The sequence below is a fragment of the Rhinoraja longicauda genome, chromosome 5 (assembly GCF_053455715.1).
Source record: "Rhinoraja longicauda isolate Sanriku21f chromosome 5, sRhiLon1.1, whole genome shotgun sequence".
Lineage (NCBI taxonomy): Eukaryota > Metazoa > Chordata > Chondrichthyes > Rajiformes > Arhynchobatidae > Rhinoraja > Rhinoraja longicauda.
The window spans coordinates 23,941,450-23,960,138 of record NC_135957.1 but is presented as its reverse complement, the minus strand read 5'-3'; the positions used below and the strand labels follow the sequence as shown (position 1 = coordinate 23,960,138).

Below are 18,689 nucleotides of genomic sequence, written 5' to 3'. Positions count from 1 at the left end.
CTGAAAGAGGTGTTGTATTCGTGGAGTTGAATGGGATGTCATGAGTGTCATAAGATGGGGTGTGGGACATGGGAAGGGAAGAGCAGGCCAGGGAGTCTTGAAGGAAGTAATCCTTTTGAAAAGCTTGCCGGAGAGAAGAATATGTGGCCGCTGGCCACATATGGAATAAAGTTTACGCTGGTCGAATTTACGTGAGGGAAAGTAGAAAATAGTAAATCAATATGTTTTTCAATGTACATTTCTTGTTTAGTTGAGGTAGCTGCTTGTTATGAAAATCATGATATAGACTGTTTACTAGGAACACAACCTCTCATGCATGCGTGTGGAATGTTAGACACGAGCAATGCCAATCGTGCTGCATTCTGTAATCAGCTGAATTGGCATATCATTCTTACGGGTTCAACAGGGTAGATGTAGGTTTGATTCTCTTGGTTGGGGTGACTAGAATCATAGGTCATTGTTTCACAATGAAAGGTTGGTCATTTAGGACACAAATTAGAATAAATATCGTCACCCAGAGGGTGGTGAATCCTTGCAGTTCTCTACTCAAGAGGTTGTGAAGGCTCAGTTGCTGAGTTTATTCAGAACAAAAATCCTTAGGTATTGAGGAAATCAATGGAAATGGGGCAAGTGCAAGAAAGTGATGTTGAGATCAAGCATTGACCACGATGTTGTTGAATCACTGAGCAGGCACAAGGGGCTGAATATGCTACTCCAATATCTTATGTTCTTGAAAAAAACAGACCTTAGGACATTCCATCTTCCATGATGGCAGAGACCAGATTGAAGCAATTGCTGGAGATTTCAAATGGAAAATTCATCTTGGCTTCTTACTGTGATTCTCCAATCCAAATAGCCAATCCGATTCACTCCATCCCTATCCATAAATAGCTGTTTGCTTTGGGTATCCTTAAACAGTGATGCAAATGACATTGTCTATTTTTTCTCCATGATGTGTTCTGGAATAATTTTTGACTTTAATATATAAACAAGTTATTCTTGTAGTTTGACCCTATTTCTCAGTTTCCTGGCTTAAACAGTCCCACTTGTTACTCAGCCCCCTTTAAAAGTCTTTAATAGAGGTTGTTTTTGGTTTTATATTTATAGAATGGCATCGTATGCCATAGTTCTGCATTAGCATTGCATTGCTAAATTCAATGATTTTGTTTCATTATAGCATTCCATTGAGTGAGTACAAATTGCTGTTGTGTGATATTCAGCAGCTGCTGGTCGCAATTACCATCCATTCCTGCAGCTCTTCTGGTTTACCATATTTCCGCATAATAGAGGATTTAATATCACTGCTTGGATACTTGGAGAACAGCAAGGATACGAAAACTAAAGGTAGCCTTAAAATTTTCAAACTGAATAGTGTTTCATTGGGCAAAGGCCAATCATTACGAATACCAAATAATTCAAACATTAGTGTTTTTTTAATCAGTTTGTCATTTTCTTCACAAATCGAAATGGTCACCATTCAACCCAGCTACCTGTTTATTCAATTAAAATTGGGCCTTGAACAATTTTTTTTAAAGGCAGTAGAGGACTATTGTAACCAATTCACGTTTGATAATTTTAGGAATTGTTGCAAACCAGGAAATTAGGAATGTTGAAGCAACGTGAAGAATGAGCATGCAGGAGTGGTAGCTAGCAAGCTCAATTCTATAATGTAATAAAAAGGATCTGCAGATGCTGGTTTACCCCAAAGATAGACATAAAATGCTGGAGTAACTCAGCGGGTCAGGCAGCTTTTCATCTGAAAAGTCTGAAGAAGGGTCCCAACTCGAAATGTCTAATACTCAACCAGAAATAAATCAAGCTTAGATTTTGTTGGTAAAAGACAGAATGAAGGATGTATTAACAAATAGTTGACATATTTTGTTAAGGTGTTGATGTTTAATCTTTGTATTCTAAGCTGTCAGTATCCCTAAGGCAGGTCCGTATATTTAAGAATATAAAAGCAGGCAAAGGGCAGCAGACAATCTATCATTATTCCTCCTTAGTTTTCTTCTGGCATTTAAAGTTCAATATTTTAATGTATTACCTGACTTTGAACATGAATGTCAGTTCTCCATTTCTTTGTCTAGGTCAAGTATAAATATTGTAAAAGTTGAAGTCCTGGTTCACCTTTCTACATCCTTACAATTAGAGTACATATTTATTTTGCTTATTTTCTTTTGCTTGTTAAGTTCCCTGTCCGTGTCAGTGTTTTATTTCAAAATCCACATGTGCTCATTTTTGGACCTCTGAATACCTCCTGAAAGTCCAATAAATAACATTCCTAGATACCTACCTGTTGTGGAATATTTTACTCACACTAGAAATAGGAATATGGTGCCATAATTTTGAGCCATAAATGCTGTACTTTCAGCACTTCAGGAATCTGTTGCAAAATCATTGAAATTTATGAATATAGCTGTGGCCTTTTGGGTCATTTTGTTCATGCAAGACCAAAAAAAGCTTAACTTTCTCTAATGCTCAGATGACTGTCTATAGCCATGTAGAGTGTAGCACTTTAAGTGATCCATCTCCTCATTTTCATTTTGCTGAGCAACTTAAACTTAACAGCACCATTGTGGACCCATGATAGACCATGTCCATGAATCTGCTGTTGGGAAAAGGGAGTGCTTTAGAATGTAAACATTGTGTTACAGTGCACTAGCTTTAAATTTTGTGATCTGAACAAAAAAGTGCCTGTAAGGTAGTAAAGTTTAAAACTAAAATCTGGGCTCCTACTGGAAATTTGGCAGTTGCAGCAAAGTTTCAAATAGCAACCCAGTCACGTTAAGCCAGTGTGAAGAATTAGAAAAAGAATAGTAATTTTTTTTTCCACAACCAGAATGCTTCCTAAGGGAAGCTTGTGTTTCTCCTGCTAGTAACTACATCAAATAATTAGTCTTATGCATCAGGAATCTACCCTAAGAGTGGAGTTCATACTGCCACTGTGCAGGTGTGTGCAAAAGAAGTGCAATTGACTTTGGGAAGTCATAACAGATGGGTTTAAATATTTGGGCTCAAGCACATGAGACTGAATTCAAAATGTTCTAATCAACAGCATTATAGATAAAATTCTGGAAACTAACTTCTACAATACCTCTTCACCATAACCCCCTTTTTCTCCTTTTATGCACCACAGCCAGGTGCATAAAACAAACATAGGGGAGAGATGCTGGGATTCTGGAAATGTAGGAACTGGAGGAAACCATTTAGTCTATTAAGCCATTCATCATGCAGTTAGATCATGGCTAATTATAAAATCAAAGAATTTTATGGGATGGCAGAGAATGGTCATTTGGCCTAATACAAAAATAATACCAAAACAAAAATCTAGTTCTTGCTCCCTAGCCTGGTAGGTTAGGGAGGAGGGCTCTGACGCGTGTGAACACGAGGAAAGCTGGAGGCCCAGATGGTATATCTGGGCGAGTACTAAAGTCTTGTGCTACTCAGCTTGCTCCAGTGCTCACCACAATATTTAACCTCTCCTTGGCCAAGTCCGTGGTCCCTGCATGCTTCAAAAGATCCATTATTGTACCGGTGCCAAAGAATGCCTCTCCAGATTGTTTGAATGACTACCGACCGGTGGCCCTCACCTCGGTTGTCATGAAATGCTTCGAGATACTAATCAAGAACCACATCTGTGCCGTCATGGACCCACTACAGTTCGCATACCGTCCGAACAGATCCACGGATGATGCGGTGTCTCAGGTTCTGCACACCGCTCTCTCATCTGGACAGCCAGAAGGGGCGGCTATGTGAGGATGCTGTTCATTAACTTTAGTTCGGCTTTCAATACCATAGTCCCCACCAGACTTGCTGAGAAGCTGCTGGAACTGGGACTTAACACTCCTCTGTGTGCCTGGGTCCTGGACTTTCTCACCGCCAGGCCCCAAGTGGTCAGGATGGGGGAACAAACATCTAGCCCCCTCACCCTGAACACAGGATCCCCCCCAGGGTTGCGTCCTTAGCCCCCTACTGTACTCCCTGTACACATATGACTGTGTGGCCAGGTTCAGCTCAAACTCCATCATCAAGTTTGCTGATGACACTGTGGTGGTGGGCCAGATCTCTGACATCGATGAGAAGGCCTACCGGGAGGAGGTGGCTGATCTGGCACTCTGGTGTCGGGACAATAGCCTCCTCTTGAATGTCAAAAAAACTAAGGAGCTGATTGTGGAATTTAGGAGGGCTCAACATCCAAGGACGTACACGCCACTGGAAATAAATGGGTCTACTGTGGATAGGGTGAGCAGCTTTAAATACCTGGGAGTCCACATCAAAGAGGATCTGACATGGACAACACACATTGCCGCACTGGTGGGTAAGGCAAGGCAGCGCCTTTACCACCTCTGACAGCTGAGGAAATTCAGAGTGTCTCTGAGGATCCTTCAATGCTTCTACTCTGAGGCTGTAGAGAGCATCCTGTCCGGCAACATCACAGTCTGGTTTGGGAACAGCTCTGCCCAGGACAGGAAGGCCCTGCGGAGAGTAGTGCGTTCGGCAGAATGCACCATGGGAACTACACTCGCCACCCTGCAGGACCTTGACATCAGGAGGTGCAGATCAAGAGCAAGCAAGATTATGAGGGACCCCTACCACCCCAGCAACGGACTGTTCCAGCTGCTACGGTCAGGCAAACGCCTCCGCTGTCATGCTGTGAAAACGGAAAGGATGAGACGGAGTTTCTTCCCACAGGCCATCAGGACTGTTAACTATTATAACTCCAGGGACTAAATTTTCTTTCTGTATTAATTTTAATGTATACTAGCAAAGAGGGCCCGTTGGGCCCGTCCCCACACCCCCCATTCTCTCCTCCCCCAGCCCCACTCTTACTCTCCCCACACCCTCCCCTTGGACGGAGGGAAGGAGGGGGGAGAGGGGAGGGAGGGGGACCTCCCCTTTTCCCAGTACCCCTCTTTCCCCCACCACCAAGTCCCCTCCGCACCACCCCTGTTGTCCCACTCCCCAGTCCCCATTCTCAGACCCCCCCATTTTCTCTCCCCCAGACACACTCTTAGCATCAGTTAAAGGCCCGGGGGGGGGGGGGGGGCGGGGGAGCGGATCAGTGAAAGGTCCGGGGGGGGGGGACGCATTAATGAAAGGTCCGGGGGGGGCGGGGAGCGCATCAGTGAAAGGTCCGGGGGGGGCGGGGGAGCGCATCAATGAAAGGTCCGGGGGGGGGGGGGGAGAGCATCAGTGAAAGGTCCGGGGGGGGGGGGGATAGCGGGGAGAGGGTCTCCCGGGTGTGGGAGAGAGGAGAGAAGCAAGGGGAGAGGGGAGCCCATACACACAGACGCACAGCAGCGCAATGCTGAAAGCCTTCAATAAATCAGTAGGAGGGGGGTTGCGCGAGCTCTTCTCACATGGGCATTTTGACGTCACACGCTGAAGGCCATGGAAAAAACGGCTGGATTTTTTTTTTTTTTACTAAAACTTCTGTAACTTAAAAAATATACGACCGAATTAAATAAAAATATCATTTTCCACCAGCGTTCAGCGTCGTGATTAAGGCAGTGCTAAAATTGTGGCGCTACGGTTGACTGTTTTTGCCGAAATCAGCCGAAATAACTGAGAGATTTTTTTTTTGGACTTTTAAACCTCTGTAACTTAAAAAAATATACGACTGAATTAAATAAAAACATCATTTTCGGCAAGCGTCCAGCAGTGTGATTAAGGCGGTGCAAAAATTGTGGCGCTACGGTTCACCGTTTTGCAGAAATCAGCAGAAATCACTGTTACAAATATACATACAAATCAGACTTTTAGTATATTAAGATTAAGAAGATAGATGCTGTAATTGTAAATTTTTTTGCACAATCCGCAGGCATTGACACTTTCATTTCACTGCACATCGTGTATGTGTATGTGACAAATAAACTTGACTTGACTACATCACTTCAAGTGCTCATTGTCCTGCTATTTTCAGAGATATGTGTATGTACAATTCAAGTTCCTCTATTCCTCTTAGTTTCTAAATGTACAAAGTAAAGGAACTAATGTGTTCCTTTACTTTTCTTCCCAAATTAATTTCTTCACACCGCTCCTGACTAAATTCCAGTTGTCACTTTCTTGCCCACCAGAACATTGTTACATTTTTGAAACTTTCATCTTTATTGTTCGCCACATGTCCAATTTTGTTTTGAAATAGCAAAAATAGAGAGAGTTTAATGAAAGTTCTCCTTTCTTAAAGTGACATCTCAGGCTGTGTCTGTGGTGTGAATGTAATCAGTGTCTGTTCTTGTGTAGAAATGGCCATTGTACTACAGTTCCGGGTGCTTCAGAGTGCAATTGAATTTATCAAAACCACAGCTACTCAGGATGCACAAAATATGAGTAGCTCCTTCCATTTACCTGCAACTCAGCATCAGGCCATTCATCAGAAGAGGAAGAGTATTGCTGGTGAGTGTTGCAATTTTCAACTGGCTGCTTCTTGGCTAACTGTGGGTTAAATAGCTATTGAGCAAGGTATTTACACAATTAGAATTGTATATGATTGTGGCAATTTCAACATACTTTTGCAATTTTTGTTTTTATTGGTGTGGTCTGATGAATTTTAATCAGCTCCTTAGTGTAAATGTGTGGAGTGAAGCATGCTAACCTTTCATGGGGCATTGGGCTAATTTGCGAAGTATATGTCATTTTATTTCAAAGAAATCTAAAGTGATTTATGTTGTGACCAGTCTCTCAGGGTTGGGTATTACAAATAATCAGGAGTAGTTATCGAGTTTGTGGACTTATTTAAGTGCAAATAATTGCAGTTTGGTAAGAAAATGTGTAAGCCTTCAATTTCTAAAACTATAGCTCACAGTAAAGCTTGAAATAGTTGGTTGTGATTGTGCTCTGGTTCTTTCATTCATGGTTGTGAATAAACATAATCTATTATTATATTACTAAAACTCTCATCTTGTGTATATATATAAATATCTATATCTATTTATATATACATATATATATCTATCTCGTGACTGAAATACACTACAGCCAAAACAGTACACGATAGTGCGACAGTATTAGGACCACCTTAATCACCATTGTCCTGGGGACCCTTTAATCCAAATGTCAATCAAATTGGTGTTATATTTTTAAAGTTAGAGAGTTTTTAAAGTTTAAAACCTTAAAAAAACGATTTCTTGCCATGGCCAGCGCGTGACGTCACAATGGGACCCGCCTGAGTGCCGGCCAATGAGGGAGGGGGGCCAAGGGAGTCGCGGCCAATGAGGGGGGACTGACTGACATTAACAAATGTGCTGCCCCCCCCCGGAGGACCAGTGGGAGGACCGCCGCCCGTCCCGGCATGCCTCGTGCCTGACCATCGTCCCATGGTGCGGTGCAGGAGAGGCTTTGGGTGCATGGCTCGCTCTGGCTGCAGTGCTGGCGGCACGGGGCCGAGGTGAGTGGTATCCTCTCCCCTCCCCTGTCCCTCCTCGCCCGGCAACGGCCCCGGGAGACACTCCCTGCCCGGCAACGGGCTTCGTCAGTTGGAGAGTGTTGCCGCGCCCGCAGGATCGTCAGTTGGGGAAGGGTTGCCCCTGGAGAGACCCGCAGGAGAGATTTGGACCCAACGGCTCCACTTGGGCTACTTTAAAATAAAATTACTCTTAGTCATTTGTGTTTTTAAATGAACGGACCTCTTGGTGAATAACACGGAACCCAAAAACAAATTAAAAGTAACTGCAATCAATGGGTTGTCTACACTGTTATTTGCAGAGTCCTGTGGCTCCTAAATGACATACAGAGTGGCAATGACCCTGAATCAATGCCATCTAAGACAGTAGCTGAGGACGAGCCCAAAATAAATGCTTAGATAAATGCACTGTTCCCTCAGAAGGTAATTCTTCCTTTTTCGTTGGAATCAGGTGTAAGATGTCGACTGAGATGGGGTAATTTAGGGTTGGGGAAATAATAAATGATGTAATTCATAAATACAGGACCAGTGTATAAACTGGGACTATGTAATTCAAAGTTAGATCAGAGAGTAGATTGGCAATTCAGTTAGAAAATCTGACTAATTTGATGTTAGAAACCAGTGTATAGATTGGGACAGCATAATGCCAAAGAGACAATTTTCAGAGACAGGAATAAAATGATGGAATATTCAGCAATTCAGGACCTTACTTCAGACGTGTCGGTCTGAAGAAGGGTCCTGACGCAAATGTCTGTCCATTGTATCTACAGATGTTGTTTGGCCCACTGGGCCTTTTTGCTCAAGATTCCAGCATCTGCAGTTTCTTGTCTCCCATGAAAATGGATGCTATTTCTCGTCTGTGGATTGAATAGTTTAAGAGGCTGCAGGCAGATGGGAGTGACACAGCAAATTAATCTACAATTATCTTGTTTTGCACTGAACAAAATCACCTTTATCGTGTCTCACATTCTCCAAATTATAGTTGCTGCTTTTTATTTCAATGTTTTTATCTTGCTTTCCTCTCATAGAGGAATGTATTTATAGCTGGTCTTGAATGGGTGGAAGAAACAATATGTTCACAATAAAGCTGCGAGCAAACATTTTAAAACGGAGGGCCTGCAATATTTTCAAAGTCTTGTGGTGACTCATTGAGTATAAATTTGCTCTTTGTAATACATTCACACACACGGACAGGTGAAAGAATATTTGTTTAACTCTTTATGAACATTGCTGGGCATATTGTTTGCTATGTTATGTAAACATAGGTTGAACAATTTTATTTAAGTCTTTCATTATTTTCTGAATTTTTGGAAGAAAACAATCAATTATTAATTTGAGAAATGAATTCAGAACTTAGTTGGGAAATGTTTAGCTGGATGTGGGTTTTGCAAATTAATGTAATCCTTTGCAGGCAGTACCATTTTAGCTATTGTTTAGCTCTCCCCTGCATATATCTCTACATTTTGTTTATTTACAACAAGGTTCAATTGCATTGAAAGATTCCATTATTCCACGGCTACCAAGACAACATTTCTCCTCGTATGGTCACCTTCCAATGGCCTATAGCTTGAACCTAGTGCATCAGGAGTCATCCTTGCCACTCCCAACTGGATCCATATCTTATTTCCCTTCAGAAGCAGGTGTAGTAACGGACTTCTGAATTCAGATCCTGGAAAAGCATTTCATTCAGAAATGTTTTCTGTCAATGGCAGACTGCAAAGTATGCATTGTCGATGTAAAAAACATCGTCTCTGATACTGTAAACCTACCAGACCTTTGAAGACATTGTTTTAAATTGCCAGTATGTTTCAGCATGAAGTAGATCGACTCCGAAATGCGAATTAGAAATACTCAGAAATGGAATATCAGCAAAGTTCGATGTATTTTTAGGTTTACAGTATTAAGTTCAAATCAGTGCTTGAATACACCTTTGTGCCACTGATTTGTTTGCAGTTCTGCTACAACAGATACTAACCCAAACAATGCTGTCATAGAGTAGAGATAAACTATTGCATTCAAAATTATTTTAGAAGTCATTTATTCACCAATTTTCATAAAGTGATGTTTTGGCAGAATGTGGTTTTGCTTTCACTATCGCCCAGCTCTTTAAAGCTTTTGTAAATCTAGTACTCCTTTCAGCTGCAGACAGTTCATTTGTTAATATTTACAAAAACATCTGTGAAAACATTTACAAACCTTATCAAACTAGCAGGTAAGATCATTTTAAATGCGACATCATCAGAAGCATGTGTGATAGTGATGGCTGAAATCATGTACTAACAAAACAAATCTATCTTTGCTCTTATGTGCCTCATGCTTTCCCAGCTTGCAGGAGTTTGGTTTATTGATGCTTGAGCTTACTAGTGCCTCTTAAAGAATTACATTTTATAATCTTGAGATAATCTTCAGTGCGATTGTAAATAAAAAATAGTAAATTCACAAACTTTACTGAATCTGGATTTAATTTGGAGTCCTTATTGCCAGGTGCTCACAAGTTTTCAGCCGCTCCATCTGATGCTTTGTTGATGAGGATGCGATCAATGGCTAGCGATGAACTCTCTATTCTAATGCAAAGGAGAATGAGCCATGAAAACTCAATGAGAGCTACTGAGACAGAGTTTATACAAAGACTACAGAGACTCACCGTTTTATCTGTTAACAGGTTAATCTACCAAGGTAGGTGACTGAATTACCACTTACTCCACTTACATAGCTTATTCTTATTTGAATACAGAGATGCCAAATTTCTTACAAAGTAGCTAAACTTTATTGTAAAGCTGTCCCATCATGCAGGGCTTCTCAATCAAGCCTTCACTTTTCTTTTGGCTTCACTTTACTTTACTTCACTTTACTCAAATTCACTTTCCTGAAGGAAATCACAATAAGGAGCTCATTTATTCGCTATTTATATCTGTATCGCAACCAGATTAATGGCAATTTGTTACCATTAACATGATTGCACTTGGGCAATGATAATAAATTGACAGTCCTACTTTAAATTTAACAGAAATGATAGGATTTGAATTGGAAGTTGGTGTACATGAGATAATCAACTTTCTTTAAAAAATTGAATTGTTGCAGTAAAATATTAAACGGAATGCTGCTAAATGTGATTTTCAAAGGAAAAAAAATTGGTAGATCAAGCAGGTCCAAGTCAGCCCAATCATGATAAGTACTAATATTTAGAAATGTGTTTGAAATGCCAGAAACATTCCTATTGACATTTTTGACAGCTATGCATATTGGCCAGCTGTTTCTCAGCATTTCTGAAGCCATCTAATCCTGCCACGTGATGGGATTTGTATCCAGAAAACCCTGCCCTGTGAAGATCTTGGGAGTTTAATTTAGTTTAGAGATACAGCATGGAAACGGGCCCTTTTGGCGCATCGAGTCCACGCCGTCTGACGTTCACCCGTACACTTGTTCTATCCAACACCCTAGGGACTATTTATAGAAGCTAAGTAATCTACAAACCTATACCTCTGGAATTTGGAAATAAACCAGAGCACCCAGAGAAAACCTACGCCACCAGTTAACACCCATAGTCAGGATTGAACCTAGGTCCCTGGCAATGTAAGGCAGCAACTCTACCGCTGAGCCATAGTACCGCCCTGCAAGGAAGGTCTCTTTGTATGTCAACTTGAATGAAGTGAGGACTTGGTGGGTTAGAGGGGAGTATTGAGTATGGATATCTAAATTCTAGGCTGTCATTTATTACTTTCCATCAGCTATGAAAATAACTATTTCAATGAAAGAATGCAGGTCATTTGGAAAAAAACTACAAGGATTAATTCTTAAATGTGAGTTTACAGACTGGTACCCTGCTGTTATCTGCATTACTCAATTGACAATGAATGTCACAACAATACATTGTCAGTTAGTGCACCTGCAGGTTTGCAGCAATTGTGGTTAAACGGTAAAACGGGTAGAATTGTAAAATAGTTTAAATTTTCTAGCTGATAGCCTTCTAGACTGAATTTATTTTCACAGCCTGCACTTGTTGAGACAATGGACCAAATATCCCATTTTTCTATTCAGTTAAAAACACAAGCAATTTTTAAAAAAAGCAATACCTAAATATGTATTGTTTTCAGAAGAGCCAAGTTAAAATTAGCTAAAAGTTATTTCAAAACTAACATCAAGAGCAACATGCTCCCTTGTAGAAGTTTTTTTTTAAATTATGAATTAAATAGGGAAATCCAAGTCTCTGTGAGGACACATTGAAGCTCCTGAAAACTGAAGGGTCCTGTGGGTTTTGTTTGGTAACTCCAGGCATCTTTTGTCTGCTTGAATTGTCAACAAAATATTGTTGTTAAAATAGGTAAAATGCTTCATGAGCCATGGCAGTGTAAAGGTACAATTACACTGTGCTATTCATGGCGTACTTAAAACTATTTTTTAAAATCTGGCTGTATGTTGAAATGTGTCATTCTTCTACTTATTTAGAACTTGACTCTGACTTTCTGGATTTATTGAGCACATCTGAATATTCACATCAGAGTGTGGTACCTCAGGGAGAAGGCTTCGAGGAAGGTGCATCAGAACTACCCAACAACAACATAAAAATATTCCAGAAAGAAATGCTAAAATTGATGATTGAAGGAATTAAAATATCATTGGTGAGTGATTTGATTCTTAATGTCCAAATATTAATTTAGCTCAGAAATTCTTGTTGCAATGTGGATAGAATTTTGCATCCCACATTGGTGACAACCTGATCTGCTGTATATCTGGTGAGTTGTTACTTTCTATACAGGACTTTGCCAAAGGATTTGAATGTCATTCATTACGCATGAATCTCATGGGAAGGCTTACTTGATCCATTAATGCTTTTTATCTTCATCAACAACGTTAAGCTTGACCTGGCTGGACTGCCTTCTGGCATCTGCACATACTTTTACTAGATGTGGAGAGCCAAGTGAGCTGACCTCCTGTACCTGATGTGCGTCCACTGAGGCAGAATGGACTCTGCGTTGTGTCTCCAGGGATACTCAAAGCCAATTGGAACAGATGTAAAAACATTTTGAAAGATTTACTCTGTTCCTGTATGAGCCCTCCCTAATATAAGGTTGAGGGTGAGTTGCAAAGTGCATGCGGGTTCCCTCTTCAGTGAGTTAACGCTCTAACACAGGACTTGATGATGAGACTCGGATTTAAGTATCAGTCATCTCAAAGACACTTGTGTGAATGGCTGAACTAGTGGATCCCTTCAAAACCATTGGCTGTCAGCCAGCAAGGTCTGACCCACACAGAGCCACCTGGGGTACTAATTATAGCAGTTTTGGGCTCCTTAAAGTCTACTTCCTTAACCAAAATTCTGGCGATTTGTACTAATGAATGTTTTTGCAGCTCTGTGTCAAATTTTTTTATTAATGGTTCTCTGAAGTGCATTGCAATCTTTTACTGTCCTAAAAGTGCTACATAGGCAGACATGTTTGGCTGGTGTGGGGAAATCTGCAGACTTTGCCTTCTGCGCGCAAACTGCCTGTAAAACATATTTGACAGGTAGAGCATACTGCTTTAGGTATTATTCAATTTGATTTAAGCTTCTTGGAAAATTGTCGCCATCTTGCTCACTGACTGATTTATTGATATGAATCGTTTTAGGAAGCGGGTAGAAACAGCCCTCCACGACAGCAGTGGAAGCGCATGCTTTGGTCCTGCAGAGAGACATTCCGGTCCCAGTTGGGTCGATTGCTTGTTCACATTCTGTGTCCCGCCCGCTCGCTAGAGGAGAGGAAAATGGCTTTGGAAATAGCTTATGAACCAAACCATCAGGAGATTCTGAGAGAATGTCTTGGTCAAGCTTTGGAGGTAAGGCAGCCTCCGTGAACGTTTGCCAGATAAATGCAAGATGTTGTGCTAAAGCATGGCAGCTGAGCCATGTAATGTTAGACCATAAGTTATTCCATTATTTGACGAAAAATAATGAGCTTTTCGTTCGATAGCAATCCGTGCAAATAATTTGGAAGGTCAATATTCATATTTTTAACACAACTCCACTACAGTACATTGATATTTGTAAATTGTCTAAATTATATTACCTTCTGAAATATGAATTTCTTTAAAAAAAATGAATTGTGAGAAATTGAAACAGATTTTAATGGTGTGGATCTTTTGGTTCTGATTAACTATAGCATGGACCCAAGCTGGCATTGTATTTGTATGAACTGATGCATGACCATATGGAAGCCTTGTCCAAGAAACAGCAATCTGCAGCAAGCAACTTTTACACCTCTTTAAAGCTCTGTGGACACAAGTGTATTCCTCTTGGTGCTCCACCCAAAGCAGATCTCATTAAAGCTATTGAAGAGGTATGATATGAATAGTCAGACGGATATGAAGTATGATTATCTTTTTAATATGGAACTAATTTTGAACTAGTTAGCAATAGCGATTTTAACATTAATGGTGCAGGCTCTATTATTTCTAGCAATGAGCCACATGGGTCCCCCGTCTCCTTACAACTACAAACGTAATAAAGCTCTGTTAAATACTTTTCGTCCCACTGACAAAATGAAATTGCATCTGTATTGGAATGAGTAAGGCACAGCATTTAAAAATTTGTATTGATAATACGGTAATATTAAAAGTTAGAAATAATTAAGGTAACCTCTATTACAAGATTTTGGGGGAGAGTGCCCCTCTGGTGTTATGTTCTAGTCACATCTTGCCTTGAGCACTTATGAATAACAGTTTGATTCATATTTTCATTACAGATTCTACAAAATTCAAGATATGCCAGATTTGTGTCAGGTGGCATTATCTATATATATATAGGGGGTATATATATAATACCAAAACAGATCTTGTGTGTGTGTATATATCTATATTTGTATGTATGTATATATCTCTCTGAAATTTGTACCAGCATTTGTATATATATAAGAAAATAACTGCAGATGCTGGTACAAATCGATTTATTTACAAAATGCTGGAGTAACTCAGCAGGTCAGGCAGCATCTCGGGAGAGAAGGAATGGGTGACGTTTCGGGTCGAGACCCTTCTTCAGACTGGTATAAATATATATATATATATATACACACACGTACAAGATGAGACATTTAGTTTTATATATACTAGCCATATATAATATATATATATGTATGTTCCCGAAATACAGCCAAAATGGTAGACGAAAGCGCAACAGTTTTAGGCCCACCTTACTCACCATTCGCCTGCGGTGTGCAGTATCAAGTTTCGTTATATTTTAAAAGTAATTCACTTTATAAACTTTAATAAACTTTATACTGTGAATGGGACAAGTCATTTTGATCTAATACTTCTGTGTTCGGCGTCACAATGGGAACCCAACGGGTCATATATGAGATCGCAATGTTGAGATCGCCATTTTGATCCAATACGGCATCACAACGGGGGAGGGTTGTCGGGTCCAGCAGCGGTGTGCCTGCGCAGCAGCAGCGGGAGGACCGGCGCCCGTACCGGCATGCCGCGTTCCTGACCTTCCTCCCGTGGTGCAGTGAAGGTCAAAGAAGATGGCCACCGGCAGGACGAACATGGTGCAATGTCTTTCGGCTGCTCTCCTGCTGCTGGCCTCCCGGGGCCAGGGTGAGTGGCTCCATCTACCCTTTCTTCTCCCCCCCACGCCCACCCCTGATGTTCCAACGAGGACCAGGGGCACCTCACCATTCGCCTGCGGTGTACAGCATCAAGTTTTGATATATTTTAAAAGTAACAACTTTATAAACTTTCAACGTGGCAGTCGCGCCTACGCCGTGCGCTCCCACTTGCCGGGACCGTCAGCCGCGCCTGCGAGGTTGGGGGAGGGTTGCCAGGCCTGGCGGCAGCGCGCCTAGAGGAATGAAGAGACGGAATTTGAAATAACTGAAAGTCTCTTGCGTTCCAACAGGAACACAACGGGTCCACGGGTTGTCTAGTTTCGATTAAAATGATACTTCAGAGTTTTCCCAGGTGCTTAATATGTTTCTCCAATAAGAAACGGATTTACCTGGGTCAGAAAGGTCAAAGATAACAGATGGTAATCCTCCGGAAGCTTCAGCGTTAAAAAAAATCCCGATTCTTTATTGAGGCATTATCAAGTATATTTTGATGTTTAGCCACGTAATGAGATAACTAAGCTTGGCTAATAATTTACTTTATAAAGAACTTATTGAAGACAGGAAGCAATGCACGGTTGTTTAGGAGGTAAATTAAGGCCTTGGCAACTGTAAGCATGACTGTCCAGCGGGTTAATTTGCCAAATTGATTTTCCCAGTCTCTAGGATTTAAAAAAAAACTTCTGACATAATTGTAGATCTTTAGAACAGCATTTATTTTGTTGATAATTATCCCACAATATTGTCTGTCAAGAGTTATTCCGTTTCCTGATTTCATGAACTGAGGTCATGCTTAACCAGTGCCCCATCAATATTAAAACCACATTATTCTCTCTTCCTTCTGAGAGAAACAAATGGAGATGAGTGAAGTTTTTCAGTGTGAATCTATTGTTAAAATTAGGTTTCCTTTTGTAGATAGATGGAAATGATCCTTGCTTTCAGAGCCCAGTCCTACCCATGTCCTGGTACACCATTGTGTCTGCTACTGAGATTTACAGCGCCCTCCATAATGTTTGGGACAAAGACCCATCATTTATTTATTTGCCTCCGTACTCCACAATTTGAGATTTGTAATAGAAAAAGTCACATGTGGTTAAAGTGCACATTGTCAGATTTTATTAAAGGGTATTTTTATACATTTTGGTTTCACCATGTAGAAATTACAGCTGTGTTTATACATAGTCCCCCCCATTTCAGGGCACCATAATGTTTCGGACACATGGCTTCCCAGGCGTTTGTAATTGCTCAGGTGTGCTTAAATGCCTCCTTAATGCAGGTATAAGAGAGCGCTCAGCACCTAGTCTTTCCTCCAGTCTTTCCATCACCTTTGGAAACTTGTATTGCTGTTTATCAACATGAGGACCAACGTTGTGCCAATGAAAGCCAAAGAAGCCATTATGAGAATGAGAAACAAGAATAAAACAGTTAGAGACATCAGCCAAACCTTAGGCTTACCAAAATCAACTGTTTGGAACATCGTTAAGAAGAAAAAGAGCACTGGAGAGCTTACTAATCGCAAAGGAACTGGCAGGCCAAGGAAGACCTCCACAGCTGATGACAGAAGAATTCTCTCTATAATAAAGAAAAATCCCCAAACACCTGTCCGACAGATCAGAAACACTCTTCAGGAGTCAAGTGTGGATTTGTCAATGACCACTGTCCGCAGAAGACTTAATGAACAGAAATACAGAGGCTGCACTGCAAGATGCAAACCACTGGTTAGGATGGCCAGGTTACAGTTTGCCAAGAAGTACTTAAAAGAGCAACCACAGTTCTGGAAAAAGGCCTTGTGGCCAGATGAGACCAAGATTAACTTATATCAGAGTGATGGCAAGAGCAAAGTATGATCCCAAACATACTGCTAAAGCAACAAAGGAGTTTTTCAAAGCTAAAACTGGTCAATTCTTGAGTGGCCAAGTCAATCACCTGATCTGAACCCAATTGAGCAAGCGTTTTATCTGCTGAAGAGGAAACTGAAGGGGACTAGCCCCCAAAACAAGCATAAGCGAAAGATGGCTGCAATACAGGTTTGGCAGAGCATCACCAGAGAAGACACCCAGCAACTGGTGATGTCCATGAATCGCAGACTTCAAGCAGTCATTGCATGCAAAGGATATGCAACAAAATACTAAACATGATTACTTTCATTTACTTGACATTGCTGTGTCCCAAACATTATGGTGCCCTGAATTGAGGGGACTATGTATAAACACTGCTGTAATTTCTACATGGTGAAACCAAAATGTATAAATATGGCCTTTATTAAAATCTGACAATGTGCACTTTAACCACATGTGATTTTTTCTATTACAAATCACAAATTGTGAAGGACAGAGGCATATAAATAAATGATAGGTCTTTGTCCCAAACATTATGGAGGGCACTGCACCTATCTGCATTTGTAGCACAGATTGGCAAGTTTTGATTCTGCACACATAGGACAGGGCAAGCTGTTGACCACTGTCTCCATTTTTTTGATTGAGTGAACTGAATAATGCAAACCAGCTTTTGAACATTAATAATATATACTATTGTCTTTCAGGAGCAGACAAAATATGTGAATGAAGAGATTGCAAATAAAATTGCCTGGGAAAAGAAAATGGCGACTTCTCAGCAGAGGTAAAGTTGCAATTGTCAGTGTTTCCATTAAAGCACTGAGCTATAGGATGCAAGCTCTGCCCCATCTTGGTATTTCCTTTGTGGAAAGAACCAGAAAGGAAGAGGAAAGACTCAATAGGAAAGCCTTGAGTGTTTCTGTGGTAAATTTACCCTCAATTGTTAAAGCGCAGAAGCTTTGATAATTGGGGTGTAAACCACTCTCTGTTTTGTTGGCTATGGTGAAATCACAGCAATGAAATAAGGATAAATAATCATTTTTAGAATACAAAAAACTCCTTTCCTTTGAACTGCAGATGCTGGTTTATAAAAAAGACAAAGTGCTGAAGTAACTCAGCGGGTCAGGAAGCATCTCTGGAGAATATGGATAGGTGATATTTTGTGTCAGGACATTCAGTCTGAAGAAGGTCTCCAGTGATGCTGCCTGAACCGATGAGTTACTCCACTTGGTGTCTTATCTATTGAGGGCAGTTTCAACCTATACAATTGTTAAGACATTTATTTATGCTGCAATGTTTTTTTTTAAAAAGGACAACATTTCATTTGAAAATTGTTGATCGTGACTTTGACTTATAAAGCCCTTCTCAAGTAGAAGAATGCTCTAGGGGTCTGTAAAGGGAGTGAGGTTTGAGGGGGAACTACTAAAGGAATAAAATGTTTGAAACAAAGAGATTAAGAGTGGGATCTCCACAGTGCCAGGATCAGACCCAGAGAATTCATGACGAATGTGTGGAGCTAAGCAAATAATTATCATTCAAGGATGGGGGAAATTATGTGATATAACTCCTTGAGCTCGAAGTTGAGATAAAACTTTGGAAGGATTTAAATATTTTATCCTGGTGTGAGTAGAGTAAATGAACAATATTGTAGTATTATTGCCAAATGAATAAATGTTTAAATGGAAGGCGAAGGAGGAGGGATTCATATTTAACAGAGACTTACAGTGGCTGAAGAAAACTGAGGAAAATAGTGTCAGGATAAGTCCTGATGAAAGATTATCAACCTGAAACATTAGCTCTGTTTCTCTCTTCAGATGCTGCCTGACCTACAGTATTTCCGATATTTACGGTTTTTATTTCAGATTTCCAGAATCA

The 18,689-nt window shown here is 40.6% G+C and overlaps 1 protein-coding gene across 3 annotated transcripts in view; it reads left to right on the top strand.

Annotated features, from left to right (window-relative positions):
- Nucleotides 1-18,689, top strand: part of lyst (lysosomal trafficking regulator) — a 170,690-nt gene that overhangs the window by 109,834 nt on the left and 42,167 nt on the right. For all 3 annotated transcript variants that reach the window (XM_078399124.1, XM_078399122.1, XM_078399123.1), the window contains exons 27-33: nucleotides 1,178-1,344; nucleotides 6,244-6,396; nucleotides 9,887-10,078; nucleotides 11,849-12,021; nucleotides 13,010-13,216; nucleotides 13,540-13,716; nucleotides 17,522-17,598. In XM_078399124.1, coding sequence (XP_078255250.1) covers nucleotides 1,178-1,344; nucleotides 6,244-6,396; nucleotides 9,887-10,078; nucleotides 11,849-12,021; nucleotides 13,010-13,216; nucleotides 13,540-13,716; nucleotides 17,522-17,598 — 1,146 coding nt within the window. The remainder of the gene's footprint in view (nucleotides 1-1,177; nucleotides 1,345-6,243; nucleotides 6,397-9,886; nucleotides 10,079-11,848; nucleotides 12,022-13,009; nucleotides 13,217-13,539; nucleotides 13,717-17,521; nucleotides 17,599-18,689) is intronic.